Genomic DNA, 27983 nt, shown 5'->3' on the forward strand with positions numbered 1-27983 from the left:
AACTCTCAATAGAATAACATTCACAAGTCGGTTGTACTACACATTGTCTGAAAATGGTTCAATTGCACTCTTAACTTTGATAAAATAACTAAAAATGGGCAAAATGCCAATGTTGCATACGTCAAATTAAAGGTAATTTTATGAGCTATCACATGAATTTTTTAAAAATCAGCTATCTCTGTTCAATCAAAAGTTATGTATCAATGAAGTGACCAAAAACGTGATTTTCACTATTTTAAAAATTTGAAATGGCTGCCATTTCTAAACTAATTGATCGATTTTGCTCATCTTCGAACTCGTTCAAGGTAATTACCCAAAGAATATGTGTAACGAGTTTCATCTAAATCCGTTAAAAATTGTAGACGCTATCGTGTCCACAAGCCGTGTTATATCACATACTAGCTGTTATTCGCCCGCTCCGCTGGGCGCTTTATAGAATTGCATTTTTAGATCTAGACTTGAAATTTAATTAGAGTATTGTTTTGACTTGCACAGATTCCCAATTCTATCGAATTGGCATGCACCTTTTATCCATTTAATTATTCTAGCTAATATTCATTGTAACTTTCAATGTGCAATCATTATAACATTCCCGTGTGAATTCCGACACAAGGGCCAATGCATTAGATAGATTTCTACGAAATCTATCTAAAAATTGTTCATTAATTTTGATAACTTTTAAACTTAAATTTTATGCAAATTAACTATTTAAAATTCAATTATTTTTTGGTTTAGTGTTTTTTACAATTTCTTCCTTTTGTCAGTCCCTCTGTTGGCGGAACAGAAAATGTTCTTGTTCATACTTTTGACCTCTATGTTCTTGAGTGTTTTTTTTTTATAAAAAATATATAAAAACTTATTAATTAAAAGCTTTCTTACATTTGCAGTCGATAAAAAAAATTTTTTTATAAATAAAAAAAATCATTAAAAAGGAATTTATCATAATTTAATTATTCAGAATTAAATTACTGGAAATAAAAATTTAATTATTTTTTTTATAATAAAATAGTTAACTGTTTAAATTTTGATACGATTTATGAACTGTGCTTCTTAATTAAGAAGCTTATTATGAATATTGATCCGTTATAATTAATAATACTATATCATCGTAATTATAACCCGTTTTCGATCGCTTAATTAATCACTCGTTGAAGCGGTAATTAACAGTCATTACACAAGTGTGAGTAATAGTTAAATAATAAAATAAAAATTTCTTTATTAACATATTTGTTATTTTATTACAAAATATGTGTCAAAAAATGTAAACAATGATAAATTTGTTTAAAATTTTTTACAAATAAACAATTATAAATTTTTTAAACATTCTTTATAAGAAGTAAAAATACAAATGCATTATAAATCCCTAAAAAGTAATTTGATAATTAATAATAATAATAAACAGTATTCCTGGGAAATTTTAGTATTAATAATCGTGAACTTAGATTCACGTGGTATGTTTTAATGTTATACATATTTGCAGAGAATAATCTTCAGTAGCATCGATGCTTTGCCGGAAAAGTTGAGCATGCTGCCATGAAACGTCACCTGTACCTCCTAATAATTTCACAGTCACGTTTATTTTACGTGCTTGCAGTTGATTTGTTTTATAATATTTACAGTCATCGACGGGTAACACGATAACATTATCATTATTTATACCCTCAATAGTCCACTGGATATTGGCATTGTTAAAGGTAGCGACAGCAGCACGTAACTCAAACAGTTCTATGTCAACTTCGTTCGGCAGCTCAATGCTCCATGTAACTTTTCCAATTTCATTGCCGGACGATCGCGCTAAATACACCATTTTCCAATCGCGCTCGGTGTTACGGAATATACCGCCTTCACATTTATTTACACCGCTGCTCCAGCCTTCTTTTGTGTTTATTACTTTGTCAGTCTGGTCGCATATCTGATAAATATCTTTTGTTATTATGTACTTTAGTATGAATTTTTTCGATTCTGATGAAATTTTCCATACGTACGGTTCATGAGTTTCCTGAAAAAAATAATTAATTATTGTTATAATTATTTGATCCAATTCAGAGAATTAGTAAAATTTTGTCTCTGACGTATTTATGTGATAAAATGGGTTGTTTCTTTAGTCAAATTTCGTATCATTAAAAAGTTCTTGACCAGCATTTGCGCCTTTTTAAGGTTTCAAACACTTTACAGTGATAGTTAATTTATTATGATAAGTTTTTGGAGTAGCTATGAGTAGATTAGAATTTTGCAGTGAATAAATTTTTTTTTTTGTTTTTTACAAAAGATTGTGGTTTCATGTCAAATATTAACCTCTACTGCTAGCACTATGTGACTGCCGTGACTTGTGAACTATAAATAAATAAAATTTTGCTTTATTAAATAATGACTTGTGAAATTGCACTGTACTTTTTTAACTATTGAAGTTTTTGAAGATATAAGTTCATCCCGATGTTACACTCATCAAGAGCTTTTATTTGAGTACCAACATGCATTTTTGATATATTTTTCATATATACATATATATAATATATATAAATATATGAAAAATTGATGTGGGTACTCAAATGAAAGGTCTTGATGAGTGTAACATCGGGATGAACTTATATCTTCAAAAATCTTAGTAGTTCACAAGATACACGGTCGTTTCTTAGTTATTTATCTAGAAATAAAGCACTTTCGAATGAAGCCTAAATACTTATCATCATAAATTGACTACTGGTGAGAATGATATGAAATCATGAAAAGGCACAACTCCGGGTCAAGACTTTTCCAACGATACCAAATTTAATCATAAAACCCCATTTTATCATATAAATAGACTGGCCACAAAATTTTGCTTATTCTCTTAATAATATAGATAATTAAGAAAAATTAGGTCAAATGCTGTGACAGGTATTTATTTTTATTTTGAAAGGAATTTTAATAGTTAAATTTGGTATTATCAGAAAGGTATTATTATTTCATTATATAATTTGGATTGTAAATGTTAAATATTTATGTATAAAATAATAATAATAATAATAACAATATTGTCGTATAATATGACATGATACATTTAATGAAAAATTTAAGTGTCACTTGTAGATTATTTGCCGACGATGTAAAAATTTATTTTGCGAGTTAAAACTTAGAAGAAATTGAAAATAAACTAAATGTAAGTCTATCTATATTATCAAAATGATTATTAAGAAACCAAATGAAAATTAATCTTAAGAAAACCGTTTTTATGTTAATTCAGGAAAAAGAAATTTGTAAGAGGATACTGTGATATTAAGTTAAATGATTGTAAAATTAAAGTACAAAAAATTAAATATCTAGGTATTATTATAGATTAAAATTTAACTTTTAACGATAATACGTCAGAAATAATAAAAAAATGGGAAAAAAATTAAATATTATGTATCGTCTAGGAAATTCTGTTAGCTGTTATGCAAAAAATATGATATACAAAACTATGATAGCACCTTATATTGAGTACGCGAGTACTGTAATGATTAATTATTCTCTCGGCGATATTGACAGACTACAAAAAGTCCCAAATAGAGCCATGCGATTAGTTTTAGGAGTCAATAGATATACTAAATGAAATAAATGACATGTTTGAAATCTTAGGGTGGATGAGTATTAAACAAAGAATAATTTTCAATAGCTGTATGTTTATATATAAATTAATTTTGAATAAGAAACCAAAAACATTATCAGACAAAATTATTAAAATTAATAATGATCATAAATATAATACTATAACCGGATCATCAATAGCAATAAAAAACACAAAAACACGTATAGCTGAGAAATGCATAACATATACAGGATATCAATGGTAAAATACTCTGCCAGAAGATATAAGGAGTGAAAATAGACTGAAATATTTTAGAAGATGTTTAAAAGACTATGTTAAAAATAATTATTGACAAACAAGAATGTAAAATATATTGTAAACAGATAGAAATTGTAAATATGTTTTTAAAATAGCCAAGGGCTAAATAAATTATATTATTATTATTATAAATGATAAAAATAAATATCACAACATAATTACCGATAATTCACCACGTGCTAATCGCCAAGCCACATCACCGGAAACTCTTCCCCCATATTCATTATCATTATTGCCATTCCCCAGTTTAACGGTGCCCGGTGGAGCGGGCAATAACTCAGCGAGTTCCATTAATCGTCTCCTAACAACAAACTTCTTCCTCGCCTCACTGTACTCCGGGCCCGAGGATCGGAACCTCTCCTCGTTCAGCCTTAAAATCAAAGATAAAAGACTGCTCTCACTTGTAAGAATCCTTCGCTTCATCACGTCCGGGTCCCTTGTGTACCGCCAGGTAACATCCTGCACCTCATCCCTGGAGTACGCGATAATATAGGACAGTTTCTTCTTCCAGCCTCGCTCATAAAGCAAAGGTTTGTCTAGGACATCTTCGCAAGGATCTACGTGGATCCAGCGATTTTCGGACATCGACCAAACCTCCGACCATACGTGATCCGTCTTGTCGTAAACTATCCGTGTGTCATAACCCAAGGATCGGCAAATTAATGTGAAGGCATTTGCCCACTCTCCACACCGGCCTTTCCGAGTTGTCAGCAGAATTTTCGGGTCTGTGTATCGTGGAAACTCTTCCTCTGCTTCGCAGGATTTACATCTGAAAATTTAGAAAAAGGAAGATTAATTTTTTTTCAATAATTTTTTACCAAAAAAATTATTTTGAATTAAGTGCACTGAAAAAAAATTTTAATTTGATACTAATTGAAGAAATATGTATATTTGATTTGAATTCAACTGTCGAAAGAAAATTTAATTTCGTAATAGAGATATATTAAAGAGGTTAAAAAGAAGAAATAAAGAATTGATTTATTTTAAGGTTCTTTGCAAATTTTTCTTTACAATTTAATCATATTTTATTGAAAAAGTTAGAAATCATGAAAATATTATATTACTCCACCGAAAAAAATTATTTAATTCAAGAAAAATATTCTTTTTAAAATTTTACTTTTGTTTTGGAGATTTTATGTTTAAATTGAAGAAAGAAAACTAAACTCGAGGATGAAGATAAAAAATTGCTCATTTATCAATGTTACTAATTCATTCAACCACTTTACTGTTTTCATACAAGGTACAAGTAAATTTTTTTCAAAAATTTCCTTCTGCAGCAGCATTGATTTAAAATATTACCAATTTGTTTAAAAAATACTAACAAGCTTTTGATTTTTCTTATTTTCTATATTATAAAAAATAATTTTTAGAATGAATTCAAGTCAAATATTTCCTTTCTTTTTTTCAAGTTTTTTTTGTTTATATTTTGAATAAAGAAACTTGTTAAACCAAAAGTATAAAAATCAATTAGTTTTTTTCAGTGTATAAAACTTTAATTGAATTTTTTTAAAAATTATTTTTAAAAATTCTTAATAAGCAAAAAATTGCAACTAAATATTCCCAATAGTAGGTAAAAAATTTCTTATTTTTCCAAGCTTTGCAACTCCAAAAGCGAGCGCACTCACGTCACCTGGCCATCTAGCGGTATCCTAACGAACTAAAAACTAAAATAGAATCCTTATAAGCCCAGAAAACGAGAAATCTTTTAATCAAAGTACAAAGTTTCCTTTAAAATAATTTTTTTCTTAAATTAATAATATTTATTTTCAACCAAGTACTTATTTATTTAATGTACTGTAAGCGTTCTCAATTTTTTTTAATGCCATTCAATATACCTGCAGATTACGATAAGTTATAACTTATAAGTAATACAAGAAGTAGATAAATGATTTTCTTTTGTTTTACCAATATAATATATAGCCTAGAACAAACCAGTAAAATCCTTTATGTGTGGAGATAAAAGAGTTACGTACGCTATATAACACCTTCAATTTCACGCGAATAATATCGAATAAACCAGTTTTTCTTCAAGGATAGAAGAGTTATACTGTGCATATTTTCTTCACACATAATAAAATGATAAATCCATTCTTTTATTAAAATATAAAACAAATTTCTTCACTGCGCTTGAAAGAAAAAAAACCTTGAAAGAAAAATACGACAAAGACATCACACCTCGACTGGTCTCTCAACATTTGTAAATTTATTATTCAAAAATGAAAACGTACTTGTGTATTTCAACTCTCGAGACTCGAGGATCATTTCTGAATTCATTTCTGTTGAAGGTGCAAGCGTCTGAGCAAAATCTACAGGTTGGGCTATTCATCCAAGAGAAAAACTCGTTTTTGAACCAATGTACCAACTCACTTAGCAGCAAGTCTTCAATCGTTGGTTCACACTCTATAGAATTATTTTTATTTATTTGATCCTCGGACTGTGAGTTACCAAGAGGATTTTTTTTTCTCTTCTGCTGCTGCTGGAAAGCTCTCATTTTCTTAATAGCTTCAAGTTGTAATCGATCGATCGGAACAAAATGCTTTGTGTACTCTTGAAGCTCTTTGTTTTCATATCGCAGCACTTCCTGAAAAGTGCTAGTAATTGTTTGCAGAAAATTGTTTGATTGCTTTAAATCCTTTGGCTTAGCACCAGTTGATTTTGATGCTGGAGAACTGCCGCTTGTGCTAGTTGAGCCTTTTGTACCAGACATCACTTTATTACGTAATTCCCAGAGTAACTTTTGGCCTCTTTGCAGTTGAGATAATGGTGAATTTTTTGGTAAAGAAAAAAATTCTCCATCCTAAAAATAATGAATTTTATTATTCTTAACAAGTTTTTATTTAATTACAAATCAAACTAATTATTTTTAATGAATTTATTTTATCGTTGATAGTAAAGTTACAATTTTTTTATAAAATTTTGTTTCTATCTATACTTGAGTTCGTTTTAAAAAATATGCCTTCGGAAACATAAAAAGTTTTTACAAATATCACAATAACAATAAACCATTGTAGTGTGTCATAATAATGATCATTCATAGCAACTATAACAATTAATTTACGAGTAGAGATAGAACAAAAAAAAATTTAATTTTCCTTAACGCTCGAGGAATAACATTAGCCCTCTTATAAACTTAGTAATAAAAGAAACAAAAAAGTACAATACTACACTCATCTCCGGTGCTTTTATTTGTTTCATTCATATTTCCGTTCGCACTTATACTTTTTTTTTTTTTTTTTTTTTTTTCAGCATATAGAAAGCAAAATAATAAATAAAAAAAATACATGACATGTACTTGTGACATATTGTAACTTTATTTCATCAAATTTTATTTATGAAAATTTGTTGTTGATTATTTATTAAATAAATTGAATTTTTTGATATTCAAATCGAGTAGATTGTAAATATTTATTCATTTATTAAATTTATAATCCAGGGCTCAAGCCGAGTGGCAATAATATAAGATATACCATAGCATTATCATGTAATAGCTGTACAATAAAATCATTTATAAACTAAAATAAACAAGCTTGTAAGCTCAACTATTAATAACTTCCAAATTCAAGAAAAATTTAAGGGACTGAGATTTTATGATGTCAATTGGCAACATCTGCTAAGAGCGGATACTTAATACAACAAAGGAGTGCTCAAAGGTGATAGTGGCAAAATTAGGCATTTTAAAAGAGATGTGTAATTGTTTTTAGCTGCGAGTCTATCTGATTAATCAAATTTTTTTGTCCTAGTAGATAGATTTTACAAATTTCATAATTAAGTCAAATATTTTGCAACCACGCACACTAAATACGTTCCAAAATTAATTCTTTTAATTTTTAAATTTACAACAAAATTTTTTTTTAATTTCTGAAAATCATATACAATCATATCGGTTACTTGGATTTTTTAATTTTTTATTTTATATTTTTTTGTAAAAAAAAAAATTTTTTTTTGCACGCCTCATAGTGCGAAGCGCGTGAGGTTGTGCTTTATACTCGACTCGTCAAGGTCAAGCAATTTTGTGATCTTTAAATGTCTCTATCACAACCATATTACACTTATACAATAATATAAGTAGATGTACACGGAGAAAACACTTAAATTAAACCATCTTTTACTTTCGAAAATCATTTCATGTAGCTATTTTGAAAAAAAAATGTTTTGAAAAAAATTTTACGTGGACGTCCGGATGTCACCCCATTTTGGATGTACCAATGATTACTCCCGAACAAATTGATATTTCAAGACCGGACTTTTTTTATTAGTTTACGAATGCGATGAACTGGGTCCGTATTTCATATCAGTAGCCTAGTTTACGTATTTTTTTTTTTTTTAATTGAATTTTTATTAAAATTTATTACGATATAACCGCACAAAGACAAACGAATTTTTCTTATTTGTCACGTGAAAACTATGGCGCCACTTGATAAAGCTAGATTTTTTTAGACTGCGTGCGCATATAACAAGAAAAAAGGGCGCTGATATTTAAAAAAAAAAAAAAAAATACTCTTTAAGAAATTACTTAATTATAATTTTCTTTTTTTTTATCAGTTACACAATTTATTTTTTCTTAAAAAATGAATGAGCGCTATGAGGCGTGCACTTTTGGATTTTCCAAACTTTTTTTCAATAGTCTTGCACGGAAAAAAGTAAACTGTAAAAGGCACTCAGATTCCGGTCAATTTTTATAGTTTCAAACAGTACAGTGGACATCGGGGTGGCAAAAATATAAATATTACAGAACTTAATGTAGAAAGTGTAAAAGCCACAATTTATAATTTAATATCGAAAATAAGTGATTAATAGCTATCACTATAGTAAATAACGACTCTCTCATCTTAAAAAATTACAGTTTTAAACAGTAAAAATTGCCGTTTCAATATATAGTCCATACTAATAAGGCTGGCAATGGCCTGGTCGGCTCGGTGCTCGCTTTTCGAAAGAATGGGACCCGGGTTCGATCCCGGCACGCACCAATATTTTTCAGTGATTATAATTAAAAATATGTGCGTTACATTACGTTGCCAGCCTTTGGAAGTGGCAGAGATAGCCGGGCGGCACACGTCTGACTTTGGGCGATCACACATTTCAGCAACAACTTGAATGGGTGACCACTTTAGTCAGCGTTGGCTAGCGCGAGGGATCTCTGCACACTAGGAGAGGGGCCTAATATGCTCCAGTGGTCGATAAAAGAAGAGTTTCTTATCAATCACTGTAGACTTAGCCTAACTCCGACTGTACTATCATGGGTTTTCTCTGTGATTTCCCCATGATTCTGTTCCAACAGCCTGAGAAGGTGAGGTTCAGGGTGAATACGGTACAGAAAGCACAAGTCGGTCCACAGCCGCAAAAATTAAAAGCAGAAATGAAATGTCGGGTGGAACTTGCAGAGGTCCAACATGAGAAATAGAAGAAGCGTAGAGCTAGGAGAAAAAGAGGAATCAGCCTTGTAAAAACCGAGAGGTGTACAAGTAAAGCATAATAATAATAATATATAGTCCATACTATGAGGAGAAGGGGAACTCAGATGAGGAGAAGGGGGTTTCACTCTCGGAGAATTTAACATTTGAAACAGTAAAAATTCTACTCTTAAAATATATATTTTACCAGTCCAAACAAGTCAATAATTATAGTTTCATTTATAGCGTTGCGTTTAAAATTTACCATTTTACTTTGTAAATATTAACGTTGCTTGTATTAGAAATTTAGTAACTGTATTTTATACTTTTTACATATCATACAATAATTTTTTAGGTACGAAATGATGAATATCAAAGTCAAAATTCTTAATTATTATACTTTAATATTTTCGATATTCACATAGCGAATATTACTGTTTGAAATGGTAATTTTTAGCAGTTGATCATTACTTATTATAAATCGACTATTATTTATTATAGTTTACTTTTTTCTGTATGTGAATGTGGACGTGGTGTGATTTTTTACAGTGAAACTGTTTTTGTTCGGATTGTTCTTAGCTGCGAGTCTATCTGATCATCTAATATCGGCATCTTCATTTCTAAATAGACAATGTAAAAATTTCGGATCATCAGTCTCCAGTAGTTTGTAAATATAGCAAATTAGATATTTTTTGCAATAAAAGTTACTTTTATGACTTTCAACAGTACTTTGAATATATACATTCATTTCAACTTGGAATAATTAACATCGACAAGATATATTGTTACTTTATAAAAAGTAGCTCAACGAATTTATCATCAACTTAAATTTTTTAAATTAATAATAATAAAAATCGTACATTTTTGAAGTTATTATTATTATTATTATTAAATTTTATATATTGCATGGATTTTGCACGTCTCATAGCGCGAAGCGTGTGAGGTTGTGCTTTTAATACTCGACTCGTCAAGGTCAAGCAATTTTGTGATCTTCAAATGCCTCTATCACAACCATATTACACTTATACAATGATATAAGTAGATGTACACCGAAAATACACTTAAATTAAAACATTTTTTACTTTCTAAAATCATTTCATGTTGCTATTTTGAAAAAAAAAAAAAAACGTTTTGAAAAAAATTTTACGTGGACGTCCGGATGTCACCCCATTTTGGATGTACTAACGATTACTCCCGAACAAATTGATATTTCAAGACCGGACCTTTTTTATTAGTTTAAGAATTCAATGAACTGGGTCCGTATTTCATATCAGTGGCCTAGTTTACGTATTTTTTTTTTAATTGAATTTTTATTAAAATTTATTACGATATAACCGTACAAAGACAAATGAACTTTTCTTATTTGTCACGTGAAAACTCTGGCGCCACTTGATCAAGCTAGATTTTTTTAGACTGCGTGCGCATATAACAAGAAAAAAGGGCGCTGATATTTAAAAAAAAAAAAATACTCTTTAAGAAATTACTTAATTATAATTTTCTTTTTTTTTATCAGTTACACAATTTATTTTTTCTTAAAAAATGAATGAGCGTTATGAGGCGTGCACTTTTGGATTTTCCAAACTTATTTATTTTATATTCAACATTTATTATTTCGTCTTGAGCAGATTACATGTAAAAATATTTTTAACAATTAAATATCGATGGAAAATGAATTTTTGTTGTAAAACAAAAAATAGCTATCAAAATACATCAGATAATGTTTCTCTACAATTTTATTTAATTAAGATTGACGTGATTTCCATGCATGCAAATATTTTTGACTTGTTAACAATGTAATAACAATAATTCACAACTCTTTACATAAATTTTAACAATGCTTCATTAAACTAGATGTGAAAACACATAATGAAATTTCGCAAACATAAAGTTAATAATTAAGATATTTTATTTAAAAACTCACATAATAATTATAATAATAATAATAGTTACGAATATACCATATCGACCAGTTAAATATAACCACATAATTTATGAAATTGTATGCCTTGAGGACGGATATGATTTACTCTCACTTAAAAATTAAAACCGATGGTGAAAATTTAATATAAATTTATTTTTTCTAAATTTATCAATAATTTATGACGGTATTATTGGAAAATTCATCATCGCAATATTGTGTAATGAAGTAAATTTATAAATTCAAATACATAGGGTGGAAGCATCTGGGGCTACTTTAAATATTTTGTTGACAGGAAGAGAAAAATGATAGGAGTGATATATTTTCAAAAATAATAGATAATATATTCGTGGGATTAAATTTATTTATAAATAATTCCGTGAGATGTGAATATAAGATCGGTTTATAAAAAATTTTATTATTTTTTTTTGTCTCTATCGATTTGACGGAGGGTTTGAAAAGGGACGCGAGAAGCGTATAACATCCTTATTCCAAAAACTTCCAAGTTGATTTCCAGTAAATATCTTCGAATGAGCCAAAATGACGGATAGAGTGCGAGTGAAGTTGAGTTCAATATTAATAAAAAGGCATTCAGCATCCGAAATGGATGTAAATTTTAGTGCTATCAAAAATTTTTAGAAACGTTAAAAGGAATGCAATAGTAAAATATCAAATGTATAAAAAAGTAAGTGTCTTTTAGACTATAAAAATAATTAGACGTGGAAATGCAAGATTATTTAATGGACTTTTAGATCAATTTTGCAGAAATTCATTAACTTGCCGCGTTTAGAAGTTATTTCAAGAAGAATTAGCAAAAATGGGTTAGTGTATTTTTTTTTTTAATTTTTAGTTCCTGTCATACTTGAACTATTAGACTGATCTAGCTTATCTTCAAACTAGACCTGGAGAATTTCCAAATGAGTAGGTATGTTGAGTTGTATTAAGAGGCGTTCCAAGCTATTACAGCTTCATGAATTTTTCCTCAGCAAAGAAAAGTTTAAAAAAAAAAACAACGCTTTACTACTCTATAGATTATTATTATTTAATTATCTATTTTCCAGCTGTGCATCAAAATAGCAAAATTTTTCAAAAGCTCACGAAGACAATTGCCATTTTATTTTTAAAATCAACTAAAAATTTTTTTTAGAGAAAGATTTATCATTTTATGTATTTTTTATAAAATTCTAAAAGCTCATTATTCAGACTGAATCTTTAATATAAGAGACACAAGTAGGAAACAGCATTAATGCATACAATGCTTTATTAATTACTAAGGGTCGCTCGACAGCTGAAATGGAAGTAGATTTTACATTACTTCCTAAATGAAGATATTCTCGACTCTGCAGTAAATTTAGGGAATTTTCATTTATTCAGAGAGATATAATATCTTTATTTTATATTATAAATTTCAATGGCCTTTCTTTGAGTATTTGATTCTATCATAATCCTATGAAAACGTACTCGGCTAATTAAAACAAGTATTGATGGCCTCGTTAAAACCTGCGCTCAAAATTCGACAAAAGAATATGAATCCAATCAGTACGTTAATACTTCAAGAGTCATTATTTTGCAACTTTTTTGTTTATTACAATCTATTGATGAAATAAAAATAAACTAACAGGAATATTTCGAACGGTGTATAAAGGGTATTCTACGCCAAATCAACCAGTTTTGACCCCATCTCCTTCCACTTTGGTTAAAAATTTTTTTACTCAATGTAAAAAAAGTTCTAAATTAAAAAAATGGCTTTTTTCAAATAGTTATAATTTTTTTAATTAATTCAACTTAATGTGTTGTTTTTTTTTCTATTTTTATTTTTGAATGGGCTTTAACAAAAATTATTTAAACTTATCTTCATTGTTATTTTTTAGATTTTTGAAAAAAAATTATTATCTTTGATTTTTTTTTAACTATATTAAACTTTGAAATTTTCCGAAAATCCTCAGCTTTTTTTCCGAGTGGTATTTTTTTGATTTTTATTTAATTATATCACAAACTTTAAAGCGAATATCGCAACATCGTCGTTGTTAAAATCACCACGTAGTGGCCAAATGACATACAATATTTTTTGTTATTATCGCTCCATAAGTTTAACTTTTGAGGGATAGGAGGCAAATAATGACATATTCAAATTTTATGAAGTTTCACAAAGGCAAAAAAACTTAATTTTATATTAATTGTCTTTTTATTAATATTTATTTATGGCATGGTTGTTATTTTATTAACATTAGGTCCGCTTCGTAATAAACTGTCAGCAGAGAAATAATTAGCACCACTCAATAGTAACTAAGCTTAAATTTACTAAAAATCATCGGTCGGTACACTAGAATTTGATTTATTTCGTTCTAAATTTCATTCGATTGCACAAGGACAGTACGGAAAAAAGGGAGAAGTAAACTTTGCGGCCTAGACCGCGAAAAAAAGACGGTATGGTAGAGTCTCTAGAAATGAGTATCTTTTCGGACGCCTCAGCGCTCAAAAGTTGAACTTTTGGAGCGAGTATAACAAAAAAAATTTTTTTTTTAATTTTTGCTTTTGTCTCATAACGTAATAATATATGACTGTATTTATATTTATTACTAGCGGACCTGACACGTTATTCTGTACACACGTCTTAAATTAAAAAATTTTAAGCTTATTTGAATAAACGTTTACAGTTTGTACCGTTTCGATGAAAATGATCATTAAAATGTTATATTTTAATTAGCACGAGATTGATTTTACCACAATACCACAAAATTTTCTTGAATCTGATCGTAGCGCCTACTATCGGGTCACACTGAAATTAAAATCAAAACTTTTGGAATATTCAATACTGCGATCGATTCGCTGTCTGCTGAATCCAATGTAAAACATTCCAAAATCAACAACAATTTATAAATAAAAATTTTTCTGTGGACTGAATTGTGAGTCTAAACCATTCTCGAACACATCTCAAGATACAAAAAATTTAATTAAAATCGGTCCAGCCGTTTAGGAGGAGTTCAGTGACAAACACACGCACAGAAGAAATATATATATAAAGATGCCATCAGGCTTCAACATTATTTCATAATTTGTTACTGTATGTCTATATATATAATTCTCCAAATTAAATGTTATGCAAAAACAAAAGTAATAATAAATGAACTTAATCAGCTAAATGAGCATTAAGTTTGTGATTTCTCCTAAAAAGGGATGCAAACATTCCAAGCTTATCGTATTAATACATACGATAACAAAACATTGTTTTAAAACGATTATAAACAGACACAAGTATACTTTGAGTTCTAAAAACACGGGCAATTCTGACAACAAGCTTGGCATCACATGAAATCTGTACAGTGATCAAGTTTCGCTCGGATTACACTAATTGATAAGTTTCTTCCTGATTAATGTCGGTCTGGAATTGGCTAAACAGGCGCGGGAGCTAAAAGCTTCAAAGTGATAGCAAAAAACCTATTAACAGTCTTGTAAAAAGTATTTGCAAAACGCTCCAGGGGTTTAACCTACTATTTTGAATATTTGTGCCAGCGCGCATTTAGCACGCATTTGAATACTTTTTTTCTACGGTATTTGTATTTGTATTTTAAAGTGAATACTTTTTAAATACCAATGCTATTGCTGCTGTTTCTCTCAGTTTCAACGATATTTCATATAGAAAGGAATTAAAACAAAGTTCGAATGTGAATTCCCGAACTCTGCTTGAACCCTCTATTCACTGCTTCAATGGTTATTGTTGTTGATTTTCTTTGTTTCCAGATGAAAACTCTCTTTCATCAGATAACTTATAGATTAATTATCCCTGGTATTCGTAATTAAATACTTCGATAAAGTTATTTTTATCGTAATGTGCTGTTCGGCGAATTAACTATAAATATTGGAAATACTATCTCGGTATTGATTATAATAAAGAATTTTCAGTCGATAATTATTAACGTTATTCATGTTTTATTAAATATGTTATGTAAGAATTATTAATTTATAGAAAATTAATTATTTTAAATGGTTTAATTATTTAGTATTTAGTCCTAGCGTGTTAGGCTAATAGACCGGGAACTTCCGAGTTTCTATTTATTGAGAATGATAGGTTTGTTGAATAAATTGGACGTTGAATAATTTTAATACATATATTGTTTAAATCAAAAATTACTATCATTAGTTAAATTACAATAATTACAATTATTACATAGTGATTCAAAGTTAACTTTTTCTTTCATATAACGATTTTACGATATTATTAAATTCACAAATATTAGTTATTTAAAATGTACCTGATAAAAATGATGAACTTTGTTGATTTTACTTACTCTTTAGATTTGATTCACTTCATAATTATACTTTTAATTTTACAATCTTTTATTCGTTATTCGGTAAATTTAACATGTGGTCTATTCAGACTTATTAAAACTTTAGGTGATGTTAACACTAGGACGTCAGGACAACGAAAGAGATTTTCTTGTGAAAATTGTAAGGTGTCGAATTTTAGGGCGTTACTAATTTCCACTCATTGGGGGAACCAAATGTCCAATTATTTGTCTATTTTCTTGGGCCCTTACCCTCTCTCTTAAGTTGTTCAAAAATATCGCATGAGTCCCCTCTACTTGGGTCAGAGTGCAATATAGTTTTCTTACTTACTCTTATGTTCTATTAAACATCTATGTGTTTGTGCATACGTAAGCGCATTTACGTATAGACAAAGACAAAGGCAAAGATAAAGTACATTTGTACTGTTTAACAATAATTTATTTATTTAAATCGAATAAATAGATATGTACTTGATTCTAGCATCTCTTACGTTTTTTGAATTTAATTATTTATTTGTAGAAATACTTCTGTTTTATCATTTTATAAATGTGTTGCATTATTTTAGAATTTCATTATTTAATATTTGTTTATTTTAAATTGTTTAACTTTCAAGTTCTATTTTTTTTATCTGTTTCATATTCGTAAAGTTCATTTCTCATTTAATATTTAATTTTGATTATCTAAAAATTATTTAAAACTTACAATATTAAAATTCATTTAGACATTTGTCTCAACACTCAAAATTCTGTACTTAAGTTACTCTAAAATCTTTTGGTTTAAAATAAATCTTTTTATCTAATATTCTTTGTCATTACTTAAGTATTTTTAACTTCCCACTAAGAAAATCGAAGATTTTCAAAAATCGGGAAGTTATTGTTTTCACCCCGTTTTGCAAAAATCGAGTTTTCATCAGATCTCGACGTTTGAAGGTCACAGGAAGCTTCCCTAACTATCCCCGTGAGGTTGTCACGGTGTCTGTATGTATGTGTAAGTGTTTGTGTGTGTGTGTGTGTGTGTGTGTGTGTGTGTGTGTGTGTGTGTGTGTGTGTGTGTGTGTGTGTGTGTGTGTGTGTGTGTGTGTGAAAGTATGTGAACCGCTTATAACTTTTGAACGGCTTGACCGATCTCATCGTGGTTGGTGCCATTCGAAAGGGCTTGACCAAACTTAGATTTTAAAAACTATTTGGACCGATTCAGATCTATAGATTTTGAGAAATCGTAAAAAAACTGAAAAAAAAAATTTTTTCAAATGTGGTCTTTTTGGAATAACTTTTAAACGGCTTAAAGGTTCAATTCTAAAAACTAATCAGATTTTAACCTCAAAAACCACGTCGATCGCCACCAGTCCGGTCAAAATCGGTTGATTCGTTCGAGAGATATCGTGAACGAAAGAAAACTGAAAAAAGTGTTTTTTCGGAATAACTCCAAAATTCCTAGCGCGATCAATTCAAAATTTGAGATTCTTTGTGAGGCTTGAAAAACTGCGTCGAATGCTTCTAACCGCGTAAAAATCGGTTTATTCATTCAAAAGTTATTGCGGTTTAAAAATTTAAAAAATAGTGTCTTATCAAATCTCTATCAGACTTTTGAGCTCGAAGAGCTTTAAAGCATAGGAAAGCAATCTCTTTGAGCTCGGAGAGCTCAAAATAACCCATAAATTGTATTTTTGAGCTCGAAGAGCTCAAAAACGTCATTGGTGCAATTTTAAGCGCCTAAGTATGGAATTAGCGGGAAGTTGCAGGGATGGCCTTCAGGGTCAACCGTTTTCCTAATTTTTTTATTTTAAGTATAAGTGAGTTTGCTTACGTATAACAAAACTCCCATTTATCTATTTAATCTCTTAAATGTACCTGGGCCCAGACTAATTACGGGAAATTCCCTGGGCCTCTTACAGGAGTCGTAACGAGACACTTAATGATCACACTCGAATTATATTTTACAATCGTTAAAAAATGCAATAAAATCATACTCGAATTTTTTATAATTAATAAATATGTAAAGAAAAATTCTTTACATAACAAATAATTTTAGTTTTTTAATAAAATTCTTAAGTACATCATTTATTATTGCTAAGAATGAAGATTTTTAAAGTAAAAATCACATGAAGTTGAAGTTTGTCAAAAGTTTAACAAACAGAATAATTTTCAAATCAGAACACTATTTTATTGGTTAGCCAGTGGAACATAGCTTTGTATAGATCACTATGCGTTTGAGTATAATAGAGATGTTGATTGTTTCGGAAAAGATATAAAGTATTATAACAAAAATGGATACTAGAAAAATTGGCTTTTGAATTTATAACAAGGGAATAATTTTGTTTGCCGCGGACTATCAGCTGAATATAATTTTTAATTGAAGCTTAAACAACGGAGATTCATCTCTTTATTTAGCTGATAAATATTTATTTTTTTTGTTTATTTTTTTGCCGTTAAATTGTGGTTGTTTATCTACTGTGTATATTAATCGATCTAATAAAACTGTTGATGCACGAACCTGATTAATTTATATTTTTTTAAATATTTTTTATTAGTCTCACGGTGCAAAGTTTTTTTCTTTTAGTATTGCAACAACTTTCTTCTTGGATTAGAGTCTTTTCTGTTGAGCCGATATTACAAGTTCAAAGTTTGGTTTTCTTTCTCAGAAGATTGTACTTTTAAATAAGAAATAATATTTTTTCATGATCTTGTGCTTAAATTCGCGAAAAGCGGCTAATGTATAAGTCGGTTGGTGAAATAGTTGAGTAAAAATTATTTGATGTTATAAGTATGTTGGAGATACTTTAATCAATTCAATATTTTCTTAAGTCTCTTCATATTTTAATATTTAATAGTCTCATTATTATAGAAAATACTGATGCCTTTTTTACTTTTAACATTTGTTACATCATTTATTATTATTATTATTATTATTATTATTTTCTTGGTAAAAGATAAAAAAATAAATTGTTATAATGATCAACGAGAAATTATTGATATTAATTTTACTTTAACAATACTCTTGAAAAAAACAAGAATTTTTTTAACCTAATTTATGATCTTGTGTAAGCATAAAATAATTAATTCAATTTTTCGTTTATCATATGCTTCTTGAGAATATATCAGCCATTGAAAGAGAATACGAAATATAGACATGTAAAATTTGAAAGAAATAATAAACCACAAAAAAGATCTGCATTATTAATATTTACAAGCTTGCCATTCGCATTCATTAACAAGCTTGATGACTTTTAGCTCTTTCTGAATATTTATGTCTATAGTAGAGCATAAGAAGAAATCGTATTAAGATTTACATGATAAAAAAAACAATGATTACCTATTTCCATTAATTTTTAGAATAATAATAATCAATAAAATTAATTGTTTTCAAATGCCGTTTCAAAAGTATTTTTACAAAAGTTTACTTTAACTTTTTCGATTACGGTTGGCCGGAGAGAAAAATACGATGACATGCTTTTCTGACATCTGCAAAATTTTAGGAGTGAGAAAATGTGATTCCTTTATCGTCAATGTAAGAAAACTTTTTTGTTTTTTATTTATCGATAAAAAACTAAATTATTAAAAGTTTACTTTTAAATAACAATTTTAAATTTAAATATTACGATTATTTTTTAATAATAACTAAATATTTTCTACCTTTACGAATATTTCTATTGATAATTAAATATTCTTTGTCATTGGAAAAATATTTTATTAAATTGTCAAAGACGTATAAAATTAAATTCCTAAATTAAAAAATACTTCCAATAAATTTCCCTAAATAATAGTAGCATACTAGCCATTAAATAGATATTAATTTGATGCTAGATGTTGATTATAGTAAATTAATTTTTCCTTATACTACACGGAAAAAAGTAAACTGTCATAAATAACAGTCGATTTATAATAAGTAATGATCAACTGCTAAAAATTACCATTTCAAACAGTAAAATCGTGATTTTACTAGTCACTTTATGATATTTACCATTTAAACGTTACAATTTACTTTTTACATGGCAGAAAATACTATTTCAAACAGTAATATTCGCTATGTAAATGTCTAAAATGTTAAAGCATAATAATTAAGAATTCAGACTTTGATATTTATCATGTCGTACCTAAAAAATGATCTTATGATATGTAAAAAGTATAAAATAAAGTTAGTAAATTTCTAATACAAGCAACGTCAATATTTACAAAGTAAAATGGTAAATTTTAAACGCAACGCTAAAAATCAAACTGTAATTATTGACTTGCTTGGACTGGTAAAATGTATATTTTAAAAGTATAATTTTTACTGTTTCAAATGTTAAATTCTCTCAGCGTGAGACCCCTTTCTCTTTCATCTGAGTTCCCCTTCTCCTCATAATATAGACTATATATTGAAATGGCAATTTTTACTGTTTGAAACTGTAATTTTTTAAGTTGAAAGAGTCGTTATTTACTATAGTGACAGCTACTAATCACTTATTTTGGATATTAAATTATAAATTGTGGCTTTTATACTTTCTACATTAAGTTCTGTAATATTTATATTTTTGCTATCCCGATGTCCGCTTTACTGTTTGAAACTATAAAAATTAATCGAAATCCGAGTGAATATTACAGTTTACTTTTTTCCGTGTAAATATAAAAAAAATTGTATATAGATGTATATTGCCGATGAGCGTTAAATAAATAAATAAATGAATAAATACTCAAAATTTACGGTCGAATTTTTTAAATTGAATATGCATAAAAAATTTCAAGTATTTTTGATATTAAAAAAAATGTATATCAATTAGTCGAGTATCAATTTTGTTTGAAGAAAAATTTTTTTCGATAATTGGATAATTAAATTATTTAAAATATTCTCTCCCTCTTTACTTTTATATCAAAAGTAACTGATGGAGTAAAAAAATAACTTGCAGCGTATAAACTTATTAATTCCAAAAAGTATCTGGGTCAATTTTAAAATTTAACATCCTCGGTATCTAGAGACTCCACTGTAACTTAAAAAAAAACAGATAAAACTTTAATCTGTTGACAGGTTACTCTAAGTTATTTCATCGAATGCGACAGATGATTTCAAACCCGATCCTGGGATGAAAAAAAATGATACATTAAAGAAAAAAAAAACGTGAATGCTTGCAAGGAAATGAAGATAAGAATAAATGATCAAATAAAGATAAAAAAGTGCGTAGTAAATAAATAAATTACCTCTATAAAACCGAGCTCGAATAAACATTCAATAGCACCGGATGCTGGTAGCAGTTTATCAGTTATTGAGGGATTACCTATTCGTATTCTTCGATATTTATCTTCTTCAGGATATTTTATAATATTATCACAGAGCTCACATAAAACTTTTAACGCACTTTGTTGAATTTCAATGTCATTTTTTTCCAACATTCTTAAGCAGTAATCCAAGTTATTGCTCATGGTAATAAATAATTATCAATGGCAAGAATAATATCTACAAAAGAAATAACAATGAAAATGACAATATTAATAAATATAATAGCACTGAAATAATAATAATATAACCACAAGTGAACTAATGAGTAATATGAGTAAGCCTGCTGGTGTCAATATGATGTGGCGAGTGGTGGCGCCAGCTGTACTTTCTTTTATTTTTTAAAGACAGTAGTGTTACATAGCGAAAAAAGAGAACTGATAATAATAATACTAAAGTTAGTGTCGACGTTTCTAATTTTTTTTATTTTTTTTCATTTATTAAATTGGAACAAAAAAATATTTTTTTTAAATTGCACTTAGAGATTTTAAAGTTTTTTACAAATGAAATTTTTTTTTTTTATTTTTTTATAATAATTTTTTCAATAAAAAAATTTATAAAAATTTCTAGATGTCGGACAACTTAATTGTCATCTGATAATGACAATAATAACAATAATGACGGGAGTGATGGAAAAAGTTTTGGACCCTAATTATTTGGTAAGTGAAAAAATAAAATTTTGATTGTTATTAAAACATTAATTAATTTTTTGTTTCCAGAAAAACTAAATTATAAATGTATACGGAGATCAGAAGAAATTATTGGCAAGTTTCTGATAATTTGGAATTATGATTGCTTGGTGAGTATAAGCAAAAAGTAAATATTGGTATAAATTTAATTAATAAATTATTAAAAATAAAATTTTAAAAAATTATGATGTAATTGAGAGACAGCTGATAACTTTTAGAAATTTTTTATGCCAAAAAAAATTTATAAAAAAATTATAACACTAAAATCAACAGAAGTTTAAAAATTTTTTATGTTCATTATTAATTAAATTGAACTAGAAAAATTTTTAAAAATAATTGCACTTATAATTTCTCAAATTTTCTACATGTGGAATTTTTATTTTTTTTTTGCAATAAATTTTTAATGAGAAAAAAAATTGCCAGATAACTGCTAATTTCATTTTCATAAAAAATTATATCCTTGGAAGCTCTAAAAAATTATAAGTGGAATTTTTTAAAAATAATTTACTAGACTTAGTTCATTGTTAAAAAAAATTCAAAAACTATCAAGTGTTGGCTAATCTGTCATAAAAATTTTCATTATAATTTCTCACCAGTAACTTATTTGTTTAAAAAAATCTAAGAATGGTCAGATCTGTTGATTGCAGTCAAGTTAATTTTAATGTAATTTTCGATAGCAAAAATTCATGAAACAATATTGTTTCAAAGGCACGATACCTTAGAGTTAGTATCAATGTAACGGACGTGCGTTTCATCAATTCCCAGTGTTTGAAAACGTTTCAGTTGTCAAATTATTGAGTTGCTGCGAGACGGAAAGTCGATACTTATCAAGTCCACTGAATTTATGGGTAAATGATTTTTACATTATTATTTTTTTTTTTAATTCAACCAATCAGCAGCCTAGAACTTTTTTCATTTTTTTTCACTTGTCATAGATACACTTTCTGTCTGAAGCAGCCCTAGCCCTTCTTTGTGCTAAGGTTTATAAATAAATCATTTTCAAAGCCTTGTCAAACATATTTAAATTAAATTGGAAATTTGTAAAAAGCTGAAGCTTTTTAAAACCAATTTCAGTTTTTTTTCATTTCTCAGTTATTGTTATTATTATTATTATTATTATTATTTTTTTTTTTTTATATATAATTGTTGGCTATCCAGCCTAATTCACGATTCATTAAAAGGTAGTTGAAAGGTAATTGTGGACAGTGTCTCGGATAGCTTAACAGGTAGAGAGAGGTTTAATGTCTCTCATGTACTATTCTAATAACGTAGGCCTTTTTTATGAAAATCAAGTTTCTTTTTTAGGCTAAATAGTATAAATCATGTATTAACACTTTATGTATTTAACACAATAAGAATAAGAAAAATTATATTATTTACTTCACTATGTACAGCTCCTGAGGCTTATCAGGTATTAAGAAATATCATTTATGTTATCCTCTATGAGAGCCCGTATGGGCCAGGTAGACAATTTATTTTAAGTAACAGGTCTTACGTTTATACCTGTGTATTATGTTTATATCTATGTATCAATGATTTAAATAAATAAACGCTTGAATAAAAAAAAAAAAAAAAAAAAAAACAGGTAGAGCCTTTGGCGCGAATCCAAAAGATCCAGGTTCGAGTCCTGGTATGGGCCGTCCGAATTATTTTTTCAGTCAAATTTACCTTTAATGACAAATTTAGATAAGAATTTTTAAATTGTTTATGCCTGGAGGGAATACAGGCTAATGATATTATGAATAATTAGTGAAAAAATCGTGAATTAGGCTGGATAGCCAACAATTATATATAAAAAGTATTATAAAACCAGTCTTCAGAAAATAAAAAAATTGTAAAATTATTATTATTATTTTCAAATTTCCATTTCTCATGTTAAGGGGGTCTTCTGGTTTGACGCCCTGATTTTTTGAGCATTTTTTTGTAAAGATCAATGAAGAGATAGAACTTTGAACTTTACTTTTTACCATTTATTTATACATATTTCAAGAGTATACAATTAAATTTTTAGTTAAAAATATCTTTACAAAAAAAAAAAAAAAAAAATCAGGGCGTCAAACCAAAAGATTCCCTTAATGAAAATAATCACATCATGAAATTCATTGCATACTCGTTCAATATGCCAATGAATAAAATAACAATGTAGATAATATTACAATATCTCTCGAGTGGTTGGATGTCAAAGTATCAAAGCAATGTTTTATCATCAATTGAAGTAGAAGATCAAAGTACTCATCAAAATTGAATTACATATAATACCGCATCCGTAATTTACTTAAGCACTGTCACAATTTATTTTTTAAATTCTATTTATCTTTATTAAATCAGTGCAATTACTTTATTAACTATCAAAATTATTCGGCATTTATCTCTTCGTTTAAATCATTTCGATAATAATAATAATAATTGAAATAATTGTATTGGTTTATATTCATTGCATTATTACTGCTCAGCAGCGTAATGTTTTCAGTCACCTGGCGCCAGTAATTTGAAATTTCGAGAACAGTTCTCATTTTCAACCAAATAAACGATAATGGTTTTGTTAATAATAATAATAATAGTTCTAATAATGATCATAATAACAATATTGAAAGATATTGTGTCTATAATCCGATAGCTCCAAGCAGGTTTCCGTAACCTGTCTATCTATTTTATGCCTGTGAAATATAATAAGTATCGAAATTCAACAATTTTGAAATTTAGGTTTTTTTTCAATTTAAATTCGGATTTCAAAAAATTTCTGCTCGCATATACTGAGATAAAAAAATGAGTATTTTGGTGACAAGAAATTAATTTGTTTACAATTTTATTTCTTAGCTGAAAAAAATTAAATTTTTTTTCGTCGTAACTTTTTTGTTGAAAAAAAATTTTTTTTGCTCGACGGGCAGAAAGCGTCAACTTTCGGCTCGCTGCGCTAAACGAAAGTGCCGCTTTCTGCCTTCGTAGAGCAAAAAAATAGTATACACTCCACGGGAAGTAAATAAGAAAGCCTCAGATCACATGTTTGTCAACCTCGGCTTCGCCTCGGCCGACTTACATGTGATCTAAGACATTTCTTACTTTACTTCCCTAGGTGTGTAATATACTATTTTGATTTGGAAAAAAATAATTTTGAATAGACAACTTGCGAATTTTTATTCAAAATTGTTTTTTCCTTAATCTAAAAAACTTTTTCTCAACAAGAAAGTTACTGTGAGAAAAATTGTTATTTCTTCAGTTAAGAAATAAAATTGTTTAAAATTTTAAATAAATTAATTTCTCATTACAACAGTGTTAATTTTTTCCAAAATAAATTTTTTCTTTCAGTGTATGCTATTGAAAGTTGATTATTAATTGTAAAATTGAAAATATTTTCGATATTTGTCGTTATTATACATATCGAAATATTTGTTATTTCTTATGAATAAAGCGAATATGTTTATGTTGATGGATAACAATGCAATGAATATTCAGATGCATGAAAATATGTTTCGAATTAAATGTTTATTATCGTGTAACAATACATAGCTTACAGCATGAAATGTTGTTTATGGGAAGTGATCTGTTTATTAATATTAATGGTTGTACCTACAGGCCTTTAGAATTTTATAATCTGTATAATTTGTTTACAGGGCTTGCTCGTATCGTGAAAATGAAGTCAATAGTATTGACGAAATACAGTAATAATAGCATAAAATTATATTGCGTTAATTGTGCCGGTTTATTGAGCCGATATTAGTTTTGATGATAATTTTAATCTCTAATGAATAGCTTATTACTAAAAATCGTATAATGGAAATTGATATGAGGTCACATCAAATCTGTTAGTTGACTAATAATTAACCGATCAATTATTATTTTAATGATTTTAAAAATTTCTTCATTAAAATAAATTGCTTTATTAAAGTTAAATAAAATAAAATAAAATAATAATAATTAATATGTTTTCTCAACACTTGAAATTCTTGGGTAATTACGAACCACTTACGGTAGAATCACCCTTATACATACACTGTAAATTATTAATTGAGTGGAAAATGAAAGAGCAAGAGTTTATTAACCTACTAGGGAAAATAATAGCAGGTTATTTTTCTTGGATTATCGAGGTCGGTTACCTCATAAGTCACAAGTACATCATTTTTAATTTTTTAGCGACACATTATGATATAGCAGAGTTTTTAAATTCAATGGTGAGAATTAAAAAAAAATATTTTTTTTTGTATTTCATTTTTGTACTGTACATATATTTCAGTATATTCACAGAAAATTTAATGTCAATCGGACAAGTATTTTCAAAGTTATACTTGTAATATGTTTGTAAAGCCGCTTTGAAGTGTGAACACGTAAGCGGGGATGTGCCGAAAAACTTTAAACGCTTTTTTCTCAAAACTGTCTTTTCAAAGTCGGTGAGCAAGATTTATCGAAAAACGGCTGATGAGATCGATCTCTTATAATAACTTATAAACAATTTTTTTAACTATATTTTTTAGTAATTGATCCAAGGATTTATAATTCTGATAACTATTTTATATTTTTATGAATTATTTAAGGCTAAAATTTTTATAAAAAAATTTATTTTGTTAAACTACCATTTTATAAAAAAAAAAGACTTTTTCATAAATTTCTAAATCACTAATAAACACGGAAAGTTATTTTTTTTTTTTAAATTACCGTTACATTTATTGTAATTGAGGGACATTTTTGAATGAAGATTACTAAAAAATTCATTCATTTTATAATAGACTAGATAAAATTTATGGAAAACCCAATAAAATTATTTTATCGAAAAATAATGAGACCCATCCGTCACACGATTACCGTGAATTTAACGGTCATTTTTGAAGAAAATTTCTTTCAGTGTACGTATGTTCACACACAGAAAAAAAAAATTAACTTGAATCAAGTAAATAATTTTGAAGAATTTCATCTTTTTGGTTTGAGTTGAAAAATTCTTAAACTAAGAAATTTTTTTTGGCTTAAGTAAATTTTACTTGATTCAAGAATTTTTCTCTTGATTGAAATTAATTTTTTTTTTTCAGTCCACTAATAAAAAGTTAATTTTCTTTTTGAAGATAATTATTTTTCTTAGAATATTATTATTGGTTTAAAATTTTTTCTTTTAAATTAAGTCAAGTTTACTTTTTTTTAGTGTATTTTTATATCAACCAATTAAAAAGACTCTTTAGAAAAAATCGTTAAAAATCGCTTTCATCCGGTCTTCTAAGTACTGACTCTTTAAAAAAAAATATAATTAATTTTCAGATAAACTTAATAAAATTTAATGATCTAATAAAATAGTTAGGTATCGGATTTTCCACTCCCAGAGAAAAACTCGAGGATTAATAATATTTACCAACAATGAAATAAAATAAAATGAAAGAAAATACAATTGATGATTTACCGGTTGATCTTTTCTATCGTGACTTTATCACGCTCTCAGGAGAATAATAATAAATGATTTGTCAATTTGAGATGATAAATATACGTGGTGTATATAAATTACATCGGTGGTTAAAATTCCAGCCATACACGAATAGCACTTGCGCAGTAATTTATCCGCAAGGTATATTTATCGTTAAAAATTGACCGGAATTCATTATCCGGTAAGAACTTGATAAAGCCTCAATAAAATAAATGAAACCTCGTAAATTAAGGGTGGTTATGTTTGTAGGACTTTTATTGCTACCGGAATCTTTGATCCTCCTGCTAAAGTAAAACTTTCCCACTTATTCCGGGTATATATTTAATATTTATTTTATTTATTTATTTATCCAAAAAACATCATCATCAAATAAAATTTTTAATGATCATTAAGTGTTTGCGAATTTGTCATATACAAAATTAAAAAGTTTAAATACATAATCCGAGAGAGTTATTTGAGTACTTTGGTGTACAATGATCATCAAGTGTAGATAAAGTTAACTTTGAAGCGATATATTTTAAGTTTTCAATGCCGGCGGTATCCCAATTATCCGTTTTCCAATAGTAATAAACTTTCCTCAATTTGGATGTTATAATTGATGGCTTCGGCTTCACTATCAACCTACACTGCTATGCGGTACTCTCAAAAATTCATTTATCCTTTATAAAACGATTACATCAGGGACGAACAATTAAATCAATTTCACTCAACGCCGTTTTTGTCCACCTTTTTTAGCTACTGCTCGACAAACATTTTATTTTTCCTCTAATCAATAACCGATACCATTTAATAACATTCGTTTATAATTTTTGAAGAGGTAATTTTTTATAGTTATCAATATCGTTTTATTTTGTATTGATCGTTGCATTTCACGCAATTGATATCAATATTTAAGATAATTTATTGTCAACCATATGAACATCTCTTTATCGCCAAAAGCTTTTGGAGCAAATTAATTTCGATAATATTTTAATTGTACTGTTGCTCACTACGAAAATTATAACTGAAAATTTAATAATTTAATCTACATGAATATTAATTTATTACTGATTCTTCAATCAAAATTGCAATTAAAAATTTTGCTCTTCGTTCATAAAATAATTAAATAATATCAGTCATAAATTAAAAAAATAAATTGTCACAGAAATAATTTAAATTGGAAATGTCGATTGAATTTTATAAA

At 27.8% G+C, this 27983-nt stretch overlaps 1 protein-coding gene and 1 long non-coding RNA gene across 2 annotated transcripts; one reads left to right on the plus strand and one right to left on the minus strand.

The window, feature by feature from the left end:
* Positions 1 to 1337: 1337 nt before the first annotated feature.
* On the minus strand, positions 1338 to 20973 carry LOC123265190 (peptide-N(4)-(N-acetyl-beta-glucosaminyl)asparagine amidase). Its single transcript, XM_044728831.1, has 4 exons — positions 20635 to 20973; positions 6094 to 6662; positions 4028 to 4634; positions 1338 to 1999 (listed from the first exon to the last, which is right to left on the minus strand). Exons 1-4 carry the CDS (start codon positions 20854 to 20856, stop codon positions 1445 to 1447), a joined length of 1953 nt encoding a protein of 650 aa, XP_044584766.1. The 5' UTR covers positions 20857 to 20973; the 3' UTR covers positions 1338 to 1444.
* Positions 20974 to 21237: 264 nt separating this feature from the next.
* Positions 21238 to 22352, plus strand: LOC123265810. The gene is made up of 3 exons (XR_006509677.1): positions 21238 to 21369; positions 21430 to 21509; positions 22077 to 22352. It is a non-coding gene; the product is annotated as an uncharacterized LOC123265810 (long non-coding RNA).
* Positions 22353 to 27983: the final 5631 nt, after the last annotated feature.

This window comes from Cotesia glomerata, linkage group LG5, assembly GCF_020080835.1.
Source record: "Cotesia glomerata isolate CgM1 linkage group LG5, MPM_Cglom_v2.3, whole genome shotgun sequence".
NCBI classification, from domain to species: domain Eukaryota; kingdom Metazoa; phylum Arthropoda; class Insecta; order Hymenoptera; family Braconidae; genus Cotesia; species Cotesia glomerata.

Excerpts from the sequence above, each read along its gene's own strand:
- LOC123265190 (XM_044728831.1), bottom strand. The coding sequence starts at position 20,856 with ATGAGCAATAACTTGGATTACTGCTTAAGAATGTTGGAAAAAAATGAC. Across the intron at positions 6,663-20,634 it reads TCGAGCTCGGTTTTATAGAG|GATGGAGAATTTTTTTCTTT; the intron begins GTAATTTATTTA and ends CATTATTTTTAG. Across the intron at positions 4,635-6,093 it reads TCGAGAGTTGAAATACACAA|ATGTAAATCCTGCGAAGCAG; the intron begins GTACGTTTTCAT and ends CTAAATTTTCAG.